At 40.0% G+C, this 17,500-nt stretch overlaps 2 protein-coding genes across 9 annotated transcripts in view; both read right to left on the bottom strand.

Annotated features, from left to right (window-relative positions):
• Nucleotides 1–5,714, bottom strand: part of hdac6 (histone deacetylase 6) — a 26,749-nt gene extending 21,035 nt beyond the window's left edge. The window contains exons 1-3 of one of the 6 annotated variants that reach the window (XR_014623570.1): nt 5,507–5,714; nt 1,674–1,759; nt 321–449 (exon numbers count right to left, since the gene is read on the bottom strand). Coding sequence is in view for 5 of the 6 variants with exons in the window: in XM_084366835.1 (XP_084222961.1) it covers nt 321–449; nt 1,674–1,759; nt 5,507–5,633 (342 nt within the window). In the remaining variant the exon portion in view is untranslated. Of the gene's footprint in view, nt 1–320; nt 450–1,673; nt 1,760–2,691; nt 2,792–3,341; nt 3,454–5,454 lie in introns of those variants that run through there. The other 5 variants (XM_084366838.1, XM_084366835.1, XM_084366839.1 and 2 more) reach the window with 5 other exon arrangements.
• Nucleotides 5,715–8,503: 2,789 nt separating this feature from the next.
• The window catches only part of LOC311265456 (CXXC-type zinc finger protein 1-like), a 20,291-nt gene continuing 11,294 nt past the window's right edge, over nt 8,504–17,500 (bottom strand). For 2 of the 3 annotated variants that reach the window (XM_084367133.1, XM_084367134.1), the window contains 4 exons: nt 15,142–15,191; nt 14,946–15,042; nt 14,691–14,843; nt 8,504–9,742 (listed from right to left, as the gene is read on the bottom strand). In XM_084367133.1, the coding sequence (XP_084223259.1) occupies nt 9,596–9,742; nt 14,691–14,843; nt 14,946–15,042; nt 15,142–15,191 (447 nt within the window). In that variant the 3' untranslated portion in view covers nt 8,504–9,595. Of the gene's footprint in view, nt 9,743–14,690; nt 15,043–15,141; nt 15,192–17,500 lie in introns of all 3 variants that reach the window. The other variant, XM_084367132.1, reaches the window with a different exon arrangement.

Genomic DNA, 17,500 nt, shown 5'->3' with positions numbered 1-17,500 from the left:
ACACACACACACACACACACACACACATTATCTCACAGGGTTATTTGAGTGGTCTCAGAATCAGAATCAGAATCAGAATCAGAATTCCTTTATTTGTCCCGCAAATGGGGAAATTTCTTAGTCAAAGGACAGAATTACACTTAAACAATAATAATAAACAATATAATAAGAGATAAGAGACAGAATATAACTCGTATATACATAGTATCTACAATATGAACTTGGTATTTACAATATGACATAGTATTTATAATATGAACAGTATAAACAGTTTGGTATTTTTATATACTCAGCAGATCTGAATCGTCCTGATGACTCACCAGTGTCTTCAGCCTCTCGTTCACCTCCTCCTCTTCGTCTCTGCTCCTCTCCATCCTTCCTCTCCTCTTCACCTCCTGCAGACTGTGTCCTCCTTTCTTGTCCTCCTGTCCTCCTTTACTGCTGCTGCACTGAGAGCACAAACAGTTTGTTTAAAGGCTGCTGAAGACGCTCAGCATCAGACAGACACACAACTGACATAAAGACGAGGAGACAACAGCAGGACAGAGGACAGAGGACAGAAGAGACGGACGGAGTTTGAACCTTCATCTGTTAACAGGGAACTCTGTGACGTCAAACTCCACCTGAAGATGATTGACAGCTGCAGTAATGATCAACAGCACAGTCCTCTTGTTGTCTTCATGTTTGTGACGTTTGAGGACAACCAGCTGAGCTCTGCAGTGTCTCACCAAGTCCAAGACCAAGAGACAGAAAGTGCCTCAGTGTTTAAAACCACATTACATTAATTATAATATGAGAGGAGTAAAGTCCTCCTGACTGACCTCTGACCTCCTGTTGATGTTTAACTCCTGCTGTGTGTCTGAAGATATACAGGTTCCAGGGTTCACTGTGGTGTTCACTGTACTGTGAACCTCTGCTCACGTCTGGTTACTGTTGTTAAACTATATATTTCAAACATTCTGTCTTTTATTTTTATATTTTTAAGTGTCACGATTTGATTGGATTTTTGATTCAAACATGTTTTCGTCAGCACTGACAGCTCTGTCGCTGCTCTGTCACATGTGGGTCAGTAAAGATCAACAGATCACTGCTTCATGTCTTCTTTACACAGACAGCTCCACTTTCTCCTGCTGTCTTTTTCACAAGTTCAAATAATGTTCACCAACAGCAAACAGCAAACAGCAGCCTTCAGTGACTCAACAAGAAACTACAACAGAGAGAAATTCAGTTTGTGACAAAGTTCAGTTTCTCTAATCTGTCCAGAGTGAACCCTCCTCACAAACACATCAATAAAGGATCTCTGAATAAGAAAAATAAACCAACATGTCTGCTGATTGTGTTCATCACACAAGAGAAGAGTCTGGAAGTGACTCTGCACTACCTCAGTGCAAGCTAACGCTAAGGTAGCTGCAGGCTAACGCTAAGCTAGCTGTGTCCTCTTTGAAGTGTTTTTCTTTTGTTATTATTTTATTCTTTGAATTTACTCGAATGATGAAAACTGAAAGTTGATTCTGATCGATTAAATTATAAATAAATTATAGAATTATATTAAGTTTGTATTCAACCACCAAAAAACAAAACAAAACAAAAAAGAAAACGAGAAGAACAATAACAATAATAATACAGATATCATTTCTGTTATTTGTTTAGATCACCATGACAACATGACCAACCTGCGGAGACAGACGAGGAGATCTTCTGACTGCCTTCAGTCCAGATCCTGAAGGATCTGAAGGTCCAGACGACATCTCTGATCCAACTGAAGGGCGACAGTCAGAGCAGCAACATTATTATCACAACACACAACTACACGACACACAACAAGTCATGAGTGACTGTTTCATTTCCCACCTCAGAGCCTCACAGTCCAGATGTTTGTCTTCTGTTGTACTAAACAACAGAAGACAAACTGTCAGAGTTTACAACAGCAGCTGGAACCAGTGAAACATATAAACACAACAAGGACTTGTGGTGAATGAGTGAATAGTGTGTAACGTAGTGAAGCTGCACTTAACGAAGCATTTGCAGGGTCTGAAGTGTATTTAAGAAAAGCCGCCGTGCTTCCTGGAATTTCCAGTTTGAATACTGAAGTGAGTGTCTGAAGTTTTAAGCAGGACATCACGTCCACCAACCAGGGAGCGTCCCTCCACCTGAGCAGCACTGCTCGCCGAGCCAGAAGGGAAGCGAAGGATAAAGTACTTCGTTTTTCCACAGTTAACTGCGTCTCCCCCCCACAGTGACCCCAAACACTGCAACCAGAGGATTTGGGTCCAATCTGACATTAAACGCCTGAGACAGAGTGTGAAAGACCTCCATCCAGTACCTGTTCAGGCTCGAGGAGGACCAGTACATATGGATCAGGGAGGCTTCAGCACCTTTACATTCATCACAGTAGAGACCAACCTCAGAGTACATGAGTGGCACGTTGAAGGCCTCGCTGAATGACAGACTGACTGTGTGACGGAGGCTCACGAGGAGAAACGGAGCAGCTCAGCTCGTTTATAATCTGTGAGGTCTCCGGTTTACAAACTTCCAAATGAATCCAAATATTTAATGAGTACTATTGTTTATTAAGTGTTATTTAGTGTTAGCACATAGATAAACGTGTACACAGTGATCAGAAAACACCTGTGTGTGATTGTGTGTGTGTGTGTGTGTGTGTGTGTGTGTGTCGGGCACGCTGCAGCTCACACTCATCAGTATTGATCAATCTGCTGATCATCGTCTTCATGAGCTGATCAATCATCCCGTCCGTCTCAGAATCAGAAATGATTCATTGATCACCAACTTTAATAACAACTGACTCTACATGAAGAAACGTGTGTGATGAAGATGAGCAGCTGCTGATTGGACCAGAGAAGAATCAGCATCACATCTGGACTCCTTTGACTCCAGTACAGTCACCTGGCAGCTTTAGTTACTAGTTACTTTACAAGACTAAGGTTTTATAAACACTGATCAGACATTAAATCTGTTGCTGTTGCAACAACTCAAAGCGTCTGAGTATTAATAATGTCTTAATAAATGCCGGAGATGACAGTATAGATAACTGAGCAATACAAACAGAACCAGTCACCTGCATCAATCAATAATCGATAACCAGGTGTGCACTACGTCAGCGACTGTATTACAGCGAGTTATCGCGATGTTTCCAACCTGAATGTTTCATTAACACACATAATTCAGTTATAATTCAGAGAAACACCGAGTCACTCAGGACGACCCGGACCCGGACCCGGACCCGGACCAGTCTCTGACAGTATAAACCGTCAGTGTTAGCTAAGGCGTTAGCCTGTGTTAGCCTGTTAGCCTGCAGTACGAAGCATTTCTTATAAACTCACAGCAGCTTGTTTTCTTCTTCTGTTTTTCTCTCTGAGCGCCAACTGAACACAACTGTCTGTCGCACACGCGACGTCGTCAGCAGGGCGGCGGCGCCACCGACTGACGTCATGAGATCTGTCACATCACTCCGCAACATGAGTGAACAGTGAGAGAATAACACACACACACACAGACGCACACACACACACAGACAGGATATACTGTATATATAATTAATATAAATCAATGTTGAATTGAAAAGAAAAGAAAAGAACAGAACAGAGAGATTTCATGAGAAGAAGCTGCATCAAAAATGAGCCCCTGAATATAAAGGGTTATAATAATATATATAATATAAATCAAACTGGACCTAAACAGGGACATTTTGCAAAAGAACCTTCAAATATTCTTCAGAAAGGACTCTAAAGAAGAGGTAACAACATTAATCAGCAAAACAGAAGAAAAAATATCATCTTTGGATATATTTTTTAAATCAAAACAACTAGCTAACTGTCAACTGCTAACTGTCAACTAGCTAACTGTCAACTGCTAACTGTCAACTAGCTAACTGTCAACTAGCTAACTGTCAACTGCTAACTGTCAACTGCTAACTGTCCACTGCTAACTGTCAACTAGCTAACTGTCAACTGCTAACTGTCAACTGCTAACTGTCAACTAGCTAACTGTCAACTGCTAACTGTCAACTAGCTAACTGTCAACTGCTAACTGTCAACTAGCTAACTGTCAACTGCTAACTATCAACTAGCTAACTGTCAACTGCTAACTGTCAACTGCTAACTGTCAACTAGCTAACTGTCAACTGCTAGCTGTCAACTGCTAACTGTCAACTAGCTAACTGTCAACTAGCTAACTGTCAACTGCTAACTGTCAACTGCTAACTGTCAACTAGCTAACTGTCCACTGCTAACTGTCAACTAGCTAACTGTCAACTGCTAACTGTCAACTAGCTAACTGTCAACTGCTAACTGTCAACTAGCTAACTGTCAACTGCTAACCATCAACTGGCTAACTGTCAACTGCTAACTGTCAACTGCTAACTGTCAACTAGCTAACTGTCAACTGCTAACTGTCAACTGCTAACTGTCAACTAGCTAACTGTCCACTGCTAACTGTCAACTAGCTAACTGTCAACTGCTAGCTGTCAACTGCTAACTGTCAACTAGCTAACTGTCAACTAGCTAACTGTCAACTGCTAACTGTCAACTGCTAACTGTCAACTAGCTAACTGTCCACTGCTAACTGTCAACTAGCTAACTGTCAACTGCTAACTGTCAACTAGCTAACTGTCAACTGCTAACTGTCAACTAGCTAACTGTCAACTGCTAACCATCAACTAGCTAACTGTCAACTGCTAACTGTCAACTGCTAACTGTCAACTAGCTAACTGTCAACTGCTAACTGTCAACTGCTAACTGTCAACTAGCTAACTGTCCACTGCTAACTGTCAACTAGCTAACTGTCCACTGCTAACTGTCAACTAGCTAACTGTCAACTGCTAACTGTCAACTGCTAACTGTCAACTAGCTAACTGTCAACTGCTAACTGTCACATAGCTAACTGTCAACTGCTTACTGTCAACTGCTAACTGTCAACTAGCTAACTGTCAACTAGCTAACTGTCAACTGCTAACTGTCAACTAGCTAACTGTCAACTAGCTAACTGTCAACTGCTAACTAGACAACTACCTGCTACTGTTACCAACATTTCCAAGAAGAAACTACTAAAGACGATTACAGAAGAGATATTATATGAAGACAAGCAGAAGGAAAAAAAGAACAAACAAAACTGTGTTTAAAGGCTAGAAAAACAAAGTAAACAGTTAGCCTAGCAGTTAGCCTAGCCCCCTGTGGAGTAAACAAGTGGTCGCCACAGAAAGCTGTCAGAAGGCAGCTAACAGCAGAGAGCAGCTGCTAAATGTAAGAGTGCAGCAGCTAGAGAGAAACACAAGGAGAAGACACTACGTGAAAATCCAGAGGTCCTCTTCACTGACTACGCCCAACACAAAGAAGGGAGGAAGAAGAACAACCTCATGTTCTTCACTGATTCATCTACATCTGGAAAGATACTCTGTGCAACAGATGAACACCTTGACAAGGATGACCCTCTGCTCACCATCACATACTACACCAAAGGAAAGGTCATGGTCCAGGGAGATAAAGCCAACCTGGAGTCATTTGAAGAGGCCTTCTCCTTGTTATAAGCTGAGGTGGACACCAAGAGGGTCGATGTCCCCTCCTCCTCTCCTCTCCATCTGTATACATTATGCCTGTATACATGCCCCATCTCTGCATGTCACTGACTTCACTTCTTCCCCGGAGTCCTTGTGCTTTCTAGTCCTACAGGCTCCCATGGATCCTGGTCGCGCCCGGGTCGTGGATCGTGGATGCGCCTACTGCCATGGCCCTGCCTGACACCCACCACTACTGTCGCTAATATTACTCATATCTCTGTTACATACGTTCCACTACTATTATTGTAATGCATTACTACATACTATCCTTACCATTAATCACTACTACTGTTATCACTAGTAATCACATTTCCATGTGCATTTCATTATTATTGCTGTAATACATCTTTATGTACTTTCACTCCTGTCAACCATCCATTATAATTGAATACATTGTGATCTCGTTGATCTGCTCTGTACATGCGACATCTATTGCACGTCTGTCCGTCCTGGGAGAGGGATCCCTCCTCTGTGGCTCTCCCTGAGGTTTCTTCTGCATTTTTTTTTCCCTGTTAAAAGGGCTTTTTTTTGGGGGGCAAGTTTTTCCTCACTTGAATCGAGGGTCGAAGGACAGAGGGTGTCGTCTCTGTACAGATTGTAAAGCCCTCTGAGGCAAACTGTGATTTGTGAATTTGGGCTATACAAATAAATTTGATTTGATTTGATTTGATTTGAAGATGATGAGAGCCCAACAGAGAACCCCACCACCTTATCCATCTCTGCCCCTCCCACACCCGCCAGCTCCACCAACCAGCTAAAGGAGAGACTGGCCCTGCTGGAGCTGGACTTCGCTGAATTCAAAGAGCCGACCCAGGCCAGGCTGTCTGACCACCAAGACAACACTGTGCAGCAGCTTCATGAGGAGCTCCAGCAGCTCAAGAGAGACAACCAAGCCTTAGCATCTGACCTCAGAGGAAGTGTAGAGGCACTTAAACAGGAGAACAGTGTGCTCCGTGCTCAGTTAGCCAAAGTGAAGGAGGATACTGAGAATAGAGAAAGGAGCTTCACCAGGAAAGTCCAACACCTGACAGACCAACTCTCAGCAGTCCCCACAATGGCAACTACAGAGACACAGACTCTCCCTGCCAGTGTCCCAAACTCCTGCCTTGTCTCTGTCCCACCGTCTCTGCTCTGCACCCACCCAACAACACCCTGGCAACTCCTGATACACCCACACAGCCAGCTGCCAACAGCCAGCTCTGCCCATCCCAGCCAGAAGAACAAGCTCCACAAGTGGTCCTGCTGGCAGGAGACAGTGCATCTTTGTCGGCCTCAGGCCTGTACATAGTTAATGGCAGGTTCAGAGGGACTCTCTGGGAGATTCACACTCCTCAGCTCTTGGGTCTAGTGTAGTAGACTATGCAGTCACTGACATGGACCCCTCCACTACCAGTGCATTCACTGTCAGACAGCAATCCCCCCTCTCAGACCACAACCAAATACATGTGTCCTTTAAACTCTCGGATCAAATGAGACACAACAAGGGAACCCAGCAAGCTGTTTCAATAAATCCTCCTGACAGACAGTGGAGACAAACTCATCATGGCCTCCAGCTCACCTGATCTGATGAGTGACATATCAATATATGACCAAAACCAACATGTCTCTACCAGAGATGGTGTCAACAAGGCCACTGATGACATCAGTATGATATTTCATAAGGCAGCTATTAAAGCTGAAGCCTGTTAAAAGGCAAAACGCTGACAAATGGTTTGATCAAGAACGCAAGACCATCAGAAAAGACCTGAGAAAAATAACACATGAAAAACATCGGCAACCACCCAGCCTTACGCATCAGACACAATGACATGTTAAAGAAATAGAAATGTACTATTAGGAACAAAAAACTAAATGATAGCCACATGAAACTCGAAGATATTGAGAACACCACTAATCAAAATCAATTCTGGGATAAAAAGCAACAGACATCATCCAACATGGTGACATCTGGAGAGCACTGTGACAATCTGTACAAAGACAGACCAATAGATCAGATCAATTCAGATCAGTGTATTATACAAGAAAACCTCCAAACATTAGAAGAAACTATTAAAGACAACCCTGATTTCTCAATTACTTGGGAAGAATCGACCACACAGACAAAATGTCTCCAGCCGAGGAAAGCTTGTGGTGCAGGCAGCATTAAAAACCAAATGCTCTCTGCAGCAGCCAGAGCTGCAGGCTGCAGTGTTACAGCTGTTCAACACTGTGTTACAGTCGGATGTTTTCCTCACATCTGGTGCAAAGGGCTCATTTCCCCCATTCATAAGAGTGGGGACACATCAGACCTGATAACTAGCGTGGCCTCTGTGTCAGCAGCTGTCCAGGTGAATCATTCTGAGTATTCTGAATAAAAGAAAACCAGATTTCCTTGAGGACTCCATCTTCAGTAAAAGTCAAACTGGCTTCCTCCCAAAACACCGCACCACCGACCATGTACAGACCCTTCACACTTTAATGAACAAACATGTTCACCAAACACGATCTCCTCCTCCCCTCCTCCTCTCCTCCACACACACACTGTATATACTGTATATTTAATTAACTGTAACTGCTGCATCATTAGAGATATGTAATTTAGTTACATCATCTTTATCTCATAATTAATAATCACAACAAAACTGTCTGTTCTCATGTTTATATTAAACTCATATGTAATCATCACATCTTTGTGTTTTCTAGACATAAAGCCCGAACATGTGTTGAAACGGGTTCAGACTGGATTTCAAATAATTTGTGATTCCTGTTGATTAGAAAAATAAAATAATGTCGCGTTCCCATCAATAGTTCTTTTGTAAAATGTGTTTTTGTTTTTTAATATCAGATTTTATATGTAGCCTCGTTACTAAACATGAAGATTCGTCTCAGAATCTGGAGGATTTCATCTCATACAGACACGTTCAGAGTTCTGGTTCAGTGACACGTCGTGGGTCCAGCTCTGATAGTTCAGTTTTAATGACAGACATCATCATCATCATGTCAGAAATGTTTTCATCATCTCCACAAAAAGAGAAGCTGTTTAATAAAACATCATCAGTTTTAATGAAACATCAGTTTGTAAACAACAACAACATGAAACCATCAAATAGTTTTTAAAACATATAAAAATGACGGAGATACAAAATGATAAAAGAACGAGAAGAACGTCCGGATAAAAAACAAGAAACACAAACGTAGTAAAGTTTCAGCTGCATGTCGTGTTCTTATTATTTTGAAGTGTTCAATATGAAATAAACAATCAGATCAATAAATGCAGATTTTACAGTGAAAATATGACGTAATGTTTTTAAAGGATCAGCTGTGAGTCTGTTCCTTTCACAATAAAAGTTTCAGCTCAGTTTGACTTGATTTGTTCAGTTAAACTTCAAACTTTTATGATGAAAATCTAATCAAACAATTCAGCTGTCAAGAGAGAAATAAACACTGCTCATCTGTTGTTGTTGTTATTATTATTATTATTATTATTATTTTATTCTTTGTTTCTTCATGTTGACTTATTTTATGATTAATAGTTATTTATCTGTCTGCAATAAATAACAATCACAATAAACTCACTATGATTTTAAAACATCACATAAAATAATAATAATAATAATAATAATAATAATAATAATAAGCTGGGTTTTAAACATTTATTGCATCATTTCTTATTGATTTATATAAATGATTAAAAACTGTAGTGTTCAGTCAGTGCATCGCCGTGGCAACAGTAACATCTCTGACTGGTGGAATTATGGGTAGTGTAGTACTGGAGGAATAAACCAATATAAAAACAGAATCAAAACACTGGTTGTGGATATAAAATATTCACATTATTAATAAACATGTAATCACATTACATTCACCAGAGTGCGACCGCTGTGACCTCAGTGTCTGCTCATCATTCTCTCCTGACTGGCAGATATTAAGTTGAGAATGTTTAATGACAATCCAGCGTCTGTCTGTCTGCCTACCTGTCTGTCACTACCTGTCTGTCTCTACCTGTCTGTCTGTCTGTCTACGTGTCTGCCTCTACCTGCCTGTCTACCTGTCCTTGGCAGAGCGCAGGTCTGTTGTGATTGGATCGTGCTGGATGGTCTGGTGCAGCATCAGAGCCAATAAACCGGCTCGATTCGTCATCGCTGTCCTCAGATTCCTCTCCTGCTCGAACAACTCGTCCAGCTTATACCACTGAGAGACAGACAGGTGGAGAGACAGACAGGTAGAGACAGGCCGAGGGTCAGGTTGTGTCCATCACTGTATTGTTAACAAAGTTTGGTGTAAATAAAGCATGGTGTTAATAAAGCGTGGTGTTAATAAAGTGTGGGGTTAAAGTGTGGTGTTAATAGAGTGTGGTGTTAATAAAGTGTGGGGTTAATAAAGCGTGGTGTTAATAAAGTGTGGTGTTAATAGAGTGTGGTGTTAATAAAGTTTGGTGTTAATAAAGCGTGGTGTTAATAAAGTGTGGGGTTAAAGTGTGGTGTTAATAGAGTGTGGTGTTAATAAAGTGTGGGGTTAATAAAGCATGGTGTTAATAAAGTGTGGTGTTAATAAAGTTTGGTGTTAATAAAGCGTGGTGTTAATAAAGTGTGGGGTTAAAGTGTGGTGTTAATAGAGTGTGGTGTTAATAAAGTTTGGTGTTAATAAAGCGTGGTGTTAATAAAGTGTGGGGTTAATAAAGTGTGGGGTTAAAGTGTGGTGTTAATAGAGTGTGGTGTTAATAAAGTGTGGTGTTAATAAAATGGGGTTAAAGTGTGGTGTTAATAAAGCATGGTGTTAATAAAGTGTGGTGTTAATAGAGTGTGGTGTTAATAAAGTGTAGTGTTAATAGAGTGTGGTGTTACTAGAGTGTGGTGTTAATAAAGTGTGGTGTTAATAAAATGTGGGGTTAAAGTGTGGTGTTAATAAAGTGTGGTGTTAATAAAGCATGGTGTTAATAGAGTGTGGTGTTAATAAAGTGTGGTGTTAATAAAGCATGGTGTTAATAAAGCGTGGTGTTAATAGAGTGTGGTGTTAATAAAGCGTGGTGTTAAGAAAGCGTGGTGTTAATAAAGTGTGGTGTTAATAAAGCCTGGTGTTAATAGAGTGTGGTGTTAATAAAGTGTGGTGTTAATAAAGTGTGGTGTTAATAAAGTTTGGAGCTAATAAAGTGTGGTGTTAATAAAGTTTGGTGTAAATAAAGTTTGGGGTTAATAAAGTGTGGTGTTAATAAAGCGTGGTGTTAATAAAGTTTGGTGTTAATAAAGTGTGGTGTTAATAAAGTTTGGGGTTAATAAAGTTTGGTGTAAATAAAGCGTGGTGTTAATAAAGTGTGGTGTTAATAAAGCGTGGTGTTAATAAAGTTTGGTGTTAAAGTGTGGTGTTAATAAAGTTTGGGGTTAATAAAGTTTGGTGTTAATAAAGTGTGGGGTTAATAAAGTTTGGGGTTAATAAAGTGTGGTGTTAATAAAGTTTGGTGTAAATAAAGTTTGGGGTTAATAAAGTGTGGTGTTAATAAAGCGTGGTGTTAATAAAGTTTGGTGTTAATAAAGTGTGGTGTTAATAAAGTTTGGTGTAAATAAAGTGTGGTGTTAATAAAGTTTAGGGTTAATAAAGTTTGGTGTAAATAAAGTGTGGTGTTAATAAAGTTTGGTGTAAATAAAGTGTGGTGTAAATAAAGTTTGGGGTTAATAAAGTTTGGTGTAAATAAAGTGTGGTGTTAATAAAGTTTGGTGTAAATAAAGTGTGGTGTTAATAAAGTTTAGGGTTAATAAAGTGTGGTGTAAATAAAGTTTGGGGTTAATAAAGTTTGGTGTAAATAAAGTGTGGTGTTAATAAAGTTTGGTGTAAATAAAGTGTGGTGTAAATAAAGTTTGGGGTTAATAAAGTTTGGTGTAAATAAAGTGTGGTGTTAATAAAGTTTGGGGTTAATAAAAGGCTCGTTGGAGATGAACTGCGCCTCGCCTGGAAGGTGGACGAGACCAGGCGGCAGCAGCAGGGGGCGCTGACAACAAGCTGCAGTCAAGTCGGACAGTTTCCAGCCGCCGTCAAAGAAAATACAGGAAGTCACAGAAATATTTACATCCTGTCAGATCCACCTGTAGCTACCTGCAGTCTGCACAACACGTTCAGAGAGCTATGGCTGAAGAAACTGCACATGCGTTCTTGGTCGCTGATGAAACTGAAGCAGAAGAGATCCCCCTACTTTTCCACTTTGCACATAAATTACACTGTGTTAATCCTCTTAATGGGCAGATGGGATGTGGTGTGATTTTTAATATTTAATCTCACAAATGTAACAAATAGAAACACAAACTTTGAGGTCATACAAAGTGGATTTTTCTAAAATGATAACTACATTTCACTGTGGTCTAAATGTGTCAATCATAACTTTTTATTTGTTTAACGATGCCACTGTTATGACTGAGGTGAGAGTCAGAGCGACTGAGCAGATTTCAGCCCTTGGAAGTAATTTATTGAACAAGAATTGCCTACAAAGTAGATTTATATAAAGACACTGTCATTTATAAACCACACAATCCCTAAATGTAAGAAATTGAACTGCTGAATTAACAGTCCAAATGTTCTCACAGCTACATATACAGGCTACACATGGGGAGGACAAGCAGCAAAGGTTTCTTATAATCTTTATTTACTGATGTATTTATATTTGTAATTATATACAGTATATCAACCACACAAAAAATATTTCTGTTAACAGATTAAACCTTCATTGCACATGAGATTCATATAATCTAACATTAAATATAAACAATACACAGAAAATAAGAATTGTCGACTGAACGTAGTCCTAACTAAGAGTTTGTAGTCCTAACTAAGAGCCAATCAGCTCTTTGATCAGGCGACAGCCAGGCGTTTCCCATCATGCCCTGAGGTCTTGCAGTCGGTGGAGAGCAACTGCGGCGCCTGGCTCTAAAGACTGCGGCCGCCTTGATCTCGCGAGGTTATCGTTGCAGGCGCGTCAATGACGTCAGAGCAAGTCGGGATCAAGTCGGACACAAATCTAACCGGCATACATTGTACGGTGGTCGCCGGTGATCGATTCTGCGCAGGCCTGGCTCATCTCCAACGAGCCTAATGTTTGGTGTAAGTAAAGTGTGGTGTCAATAAAGTGTGGTGTAAATAAAGTTTGGGGTTAATAAAGTTTGGTGTAAATAAAGTGTGGTGTTAATAAAGTTTGAGGTTAATAAAGTTTGGTGTAAATACAGTTTGGTGTAAATAAAGTGTGGTGTAAATAAAGTTTGGGGTTAATAAAGTGTGGTGTCAATAACGTGTGGTGTATATAAAGTTTGGGTATATAAAGCGTGGTGTTAATAAAGTGTGGTGTTAATAAAGTTTGGGGTTAATAAAGTTTGGTGTAAATAAAGTTTGGTGTAAATAAAGTGTGGTGTAAATAAAGTTTGGTGTAAATAAAGTTTGGGGTTAATAAAGTTTGGTGTAAATAAAGTTTGGGGTTAATAAAGTTTGGTGTAAATAAAGTTTGGTGTAAATAAAGTTTGGGGTTAATAAAGTTTGGTGTAAATAAAGTGTGGTGTTAATAAAGTTTGGTGTAAATAAAGTTTGGGGTTAATAAAGTTTGGTGTAAATAAGGTGTGGTGTTAATAAAGTTTGGTGTAAATAAAGCGTGGTGTTAATAAAGTTTGGTGTAAATAAAGTTTGGGGTTAATAAAGTTTGGTGTAAATAAAATGTGGTGTTAATAAAGTTTGGGGTTAATAAAGTTTGGTGTAAATAAAGTGTGGTGTTAATAAAGTTTGGGTATATAAAGCGTGGTGTTAATAAAGTTTGGTGTAAATAAAGTTTGGTGTAAATAAAGTTTGGGGTTAATAAAGTTTGGTGTAAATAAAGTGTGGTGTTAACAAAGTTTGGTGTAAATAAAGTTTGGGGTTAATAAAGTTTGGTGTAAATAAAGTTTGGTGTAAATAAAGTGTGGTGTTAATAAAGTTTGGGGTTAATAAAGTTTGGGGTTAATAAAGTGTGGTGTTAATAAAGTTTGGTGTAAATAAAGCGTGGTGTTAATAAAGTTTGGTGTAAATAAAGTTTGGTGTAAATAAAGTTTGGGGTTAATAAAGTTTGGTGTAAATAAAGTGTGGTGTTAATAAAGTTTGGTGTAAATAAAGTTTGGTGTAAATAAAGTTTGGGGTTAATAAAGTTTGGTGTAAATAAAGTGTGGTGTTAATAAAGTTTGGTGTAAATAAAGTTTGGGGTAAATAAAGTTTGGGGTTAATAAAGTTTGGTGTAAATAAAGTTTGGTGTAAATAAAGTGTGGTGTTAATAAAGTTTGGGGTTAATAAAGTTTGGTGTAAATAAAGTGTGGTGTTAATAAAGTTTGGTGTAAATAAAGTTTGGGGTTAATAAAGTTTGGTGTAAATAAAGTGTGGTGTTAATAAAGTTTGGTGTAAATAAAGTTTGGTGTAAATAAAGTTTGGGGTTAATAAAGTTTGGTGTAAATAAAGTGTGGTGTTAATAAAGTTTGGTGTAAATAAAGTGTGGTGTTAATAAAGTTTGGGGTTAATAAAGTTTGGTGTAAATAAAGTGTGGTGTTAATAAAGTTTGGTGTAAATAAAGTTTGGGGTTAATAAAGTTTGGTGTAAATAAAGTGTGGTGTTAATAAAGTTTGGTGTAAATAAAGTTTGGTGTAAATAAAGTTTGGGGTTAATAAAGTTTGGTGTAAATAAAGTGTGGTGTTAATAAAGTTTGGTGTAAATAAAGTTTGGGGTTAATAAAGTTTGGTGTAAATAAAGTTTGGGGTTAATAAAGTTTGGTGTAAATAAAGTGTGGTGTAAATAAAGTGTGGTGTTAATAAAGTTTGGTGTAAATAAAGTTTGGGGTTAATAAAGTTTGGTGTAAATAAAGTTTGGTGTAAATAAAGTGTGGTGTTAATAAAGTTTGGGGTTAATAAAGTTTGGTGTAAATAAAGTTTGGTGTAAATAAAGTGTGGTGTTAATAAAGTTTGGGGTTAATAAAGTTTGGTGTAAATAAAGTTTGGTGTAAATAAAGTGTGGTGTTAATAAAGTTTGGGGTTAATAAAGTTTGGTGTAAATAAAGTTTGGGGTAAATAAAGTTTGGGGTTAATAAAGTTTGGTGTAAATAAAGTTTGGTGTAAATAAAGTGTGGTGTAAATAAAGTTTGGGGCGGTACCACTCGGACTCGCTCCAGGTCGACCTCGGCCCGGCGGAGCTTCTCCCAGCAGTAATGTTTGTTACACTTCCTCTTCGACACACGACAGAACTCTCCTGTCGGCTCGAAGACGTCTTTCACCAGAGGACAGCCACACACCTCGTCTGCTGGGACCTGACAGACAGACAGGCAGGGAGACAGACAGTGGTTAGTCCATGTCCTCAGCAGATGGGTCTCAGATGTTCTGAGCAGCAGCAGGTAGAGAGACAGACGGACCTTTGGGTCTCTGGAGTGTTCAGGACACAGAACCTGCAGCCTCTTACAGTACGTCTTACTCTGAGGGTTATACACATCACAGAACAGCCGGGTCGCTCTGAAAGACAGACAGACACATGAGAGACAGACAGGTCTCACTCTGACAGCATACAGTGCTTGAAAAGAGACAGACAGACAGACAGACAGGTGTTCTTACCCCTCTATACGTGTTGGGTACATGGATCCAAACGATGTCTGACTCTCATACTGTGGACAGACAGACAGAGAGACAGACAGAGAGACAGACAGAGAGACAGACAGAGAGAGAGACAGGCAGAGAGAGAGAGACAGGCAGAGTTGCTTGGCAACCAACTGAATGAGCAAGCAGAAGATATGAGCTCCTGAAACTTTTCACTTTTATCGCATTTTCACTTTGAAATATCTGATTTACAACGCAAACTTTCAAACATGAAGTGGTTGGAAGGCGCCGCAACCACTTAGAGAAGAAGACCAGACTTTTCTACGATTAGCAGCAACATCAACAAAGGTCTGAAGAAAAGCTACAGCGAGGAAAACCTCAAAAGAGAGAAGATTTTCCTATCACAACTGGACTGGCAACATTTTGGGAACATCACCAGGACTGGGAAATAATTATCTGTCAAGATAACTGCTGAGAAAACAGTGAACCACTGAAACACTGCGGAGCAACAGCTGAGCAGCAGCAACTGGTGAACAGATCTACAGATACATCAACTGTAGCAACACAGAGACAACCGGGACAGATCACTGGCTGTGAAATACAATCAACACAAAAGTCATTACAGCACAGCAGGAGAAAGACTTCAAAATGAATGTGCTACGAAACTTCATAAATTAAAAATCTCACAAACTAAAAAATCCAGCATGAAACAAAAAGAGCGTTGGTTTGAGAAAGAAAGTGCTGCATCCAGACAAACCTGAGAAAACTGTCCAACAGGAAACACAGGAACCCAAATGACCTGTAGGACGGCTTGAACATGTCCAAGCCCCGAAAGAAGACAAAAAACTAACTCCATCATATGGAGAGAGAACTCAACTAAGTTGAAAAAGCCATAAATGACAACACCTTCTGGAAATTATGGAAAACATCAACAGAAACCCACAAACAGAGACCAACCCAATTCAAAATGGCAAAATCTGGAAAGATTACATTGATGACCTCTATAAAAATCCAGTGTCACGGTCTGAATCAGAACCAAATTTTAACAACAGACACACTGAAAGAACTAGAAAGGACAGTGAAGGACAACCGATGTGCCCTCGACCGCCCCGTCACCATTAAACAAACACAGCACACAATCAAAACCCTTAAAAATGGAAAAGCTTGCGGTATAGACAGCGTTAACTCAGAGATGCTGACACACAGCAACTTAAAACTCCAACTCGCCGTGCAAAAACACTTGAACCTGGTGTTGGCCTCTGGATATCACCCCAGTGTTGGAATAAAGGGCTCATTTCTCCTGTATTTAAAATGGAGGCAGGTGTAACCCCAGCAGTGACAGGGGCATCTGTGTTAACAGCAACCTGAGTAAACTCTTCTGCAGCATCCTCAACTCCAGATTAATCTCTTATCTCACTGAACATAATATTCTGTCTAGAAGCCAAATTGGCTTTTTACCTAAACATCAAACATCTGACACACGTACACTCTGCATACACTCATCCAGCAGCATGTCCACAGACCACACAGAGGAAACATATCTGCATGTTTTGTAGATCTAAAAAAGGCTTTTGACACAATTTGGCACAACGGGTTATTTTTACAACTTCTCCAATATGGAATTGGGGGTAAAATGTATGATTTAATCAAATCCAAATATTCTGACAACCAGTGCTGTTAAAACTGGAAACACAAGAACAGAGTTCTTCAAACAAGGAAAAGCAGCATCAGGCTGCAGCCTGTCTCCACTCTGATCAACATCTACATCAATACACTGGCCACTCTTCTTGAACAGTCCTCAAGCCCGGGATTACATCTACAAGGCAAAGACATCACATTCCTCATGTATGCAGAGGACCTGGTTCTACTGTCCCCAACAGAACCGGGCCTGCAGCAGAACCTCTCTCTGCTGGAGACGTTCTGTCAAAACTGGGCGGTAGATATCAACCTTGACCAAACCAAAGTCCTGGTCTTCCAGAAAAAGGCCCGTTACAGGAGTCCAAACATGTCTTCAGGTCAGAGGGACCACACTTCAGCACACAGAGGAATATAATTATCTGGGCACCATCATCAGTTCATCAGGCAGCTTTGACAAAGCAACAAACTCCCTCACAGCAAAGACACGCAGGGCGACTGCAGCATCAACAGCTCACTATATAAACTCAGTCCTGCAGTTACAGTTAAACTACTGAACAGTGTAAAAACCATCCTGATGTATGAAGTGAAGTGTGGGGCCCTCTGATGACCCAGAGGCACCTCATGGGACACAACACCCACAGAACTCAACCTTCAGTTCTGCAAGGAAATCCTCAAGGTCCACAGAAACGGTCCAAACCATGCATGTAGAGCAGAGCTGGGACACTTCCCTCTCTCTACA

This window comes from Pagrus pagrus, assembly GCF_965226575.1.
Source record: "Pagrus pagrus genome assembly, chromosome: 11".
In the NCBI taxonomy this organism is placed as follows: Eukaryota; Metazoa; Chordata; class Actinopteri; order Spariformes; family Sparidae; genus Pagrus; species Pagrus pagrus.
This window is presented reverse-complemented; position numbering and strand designations above follow the sequence as displayed.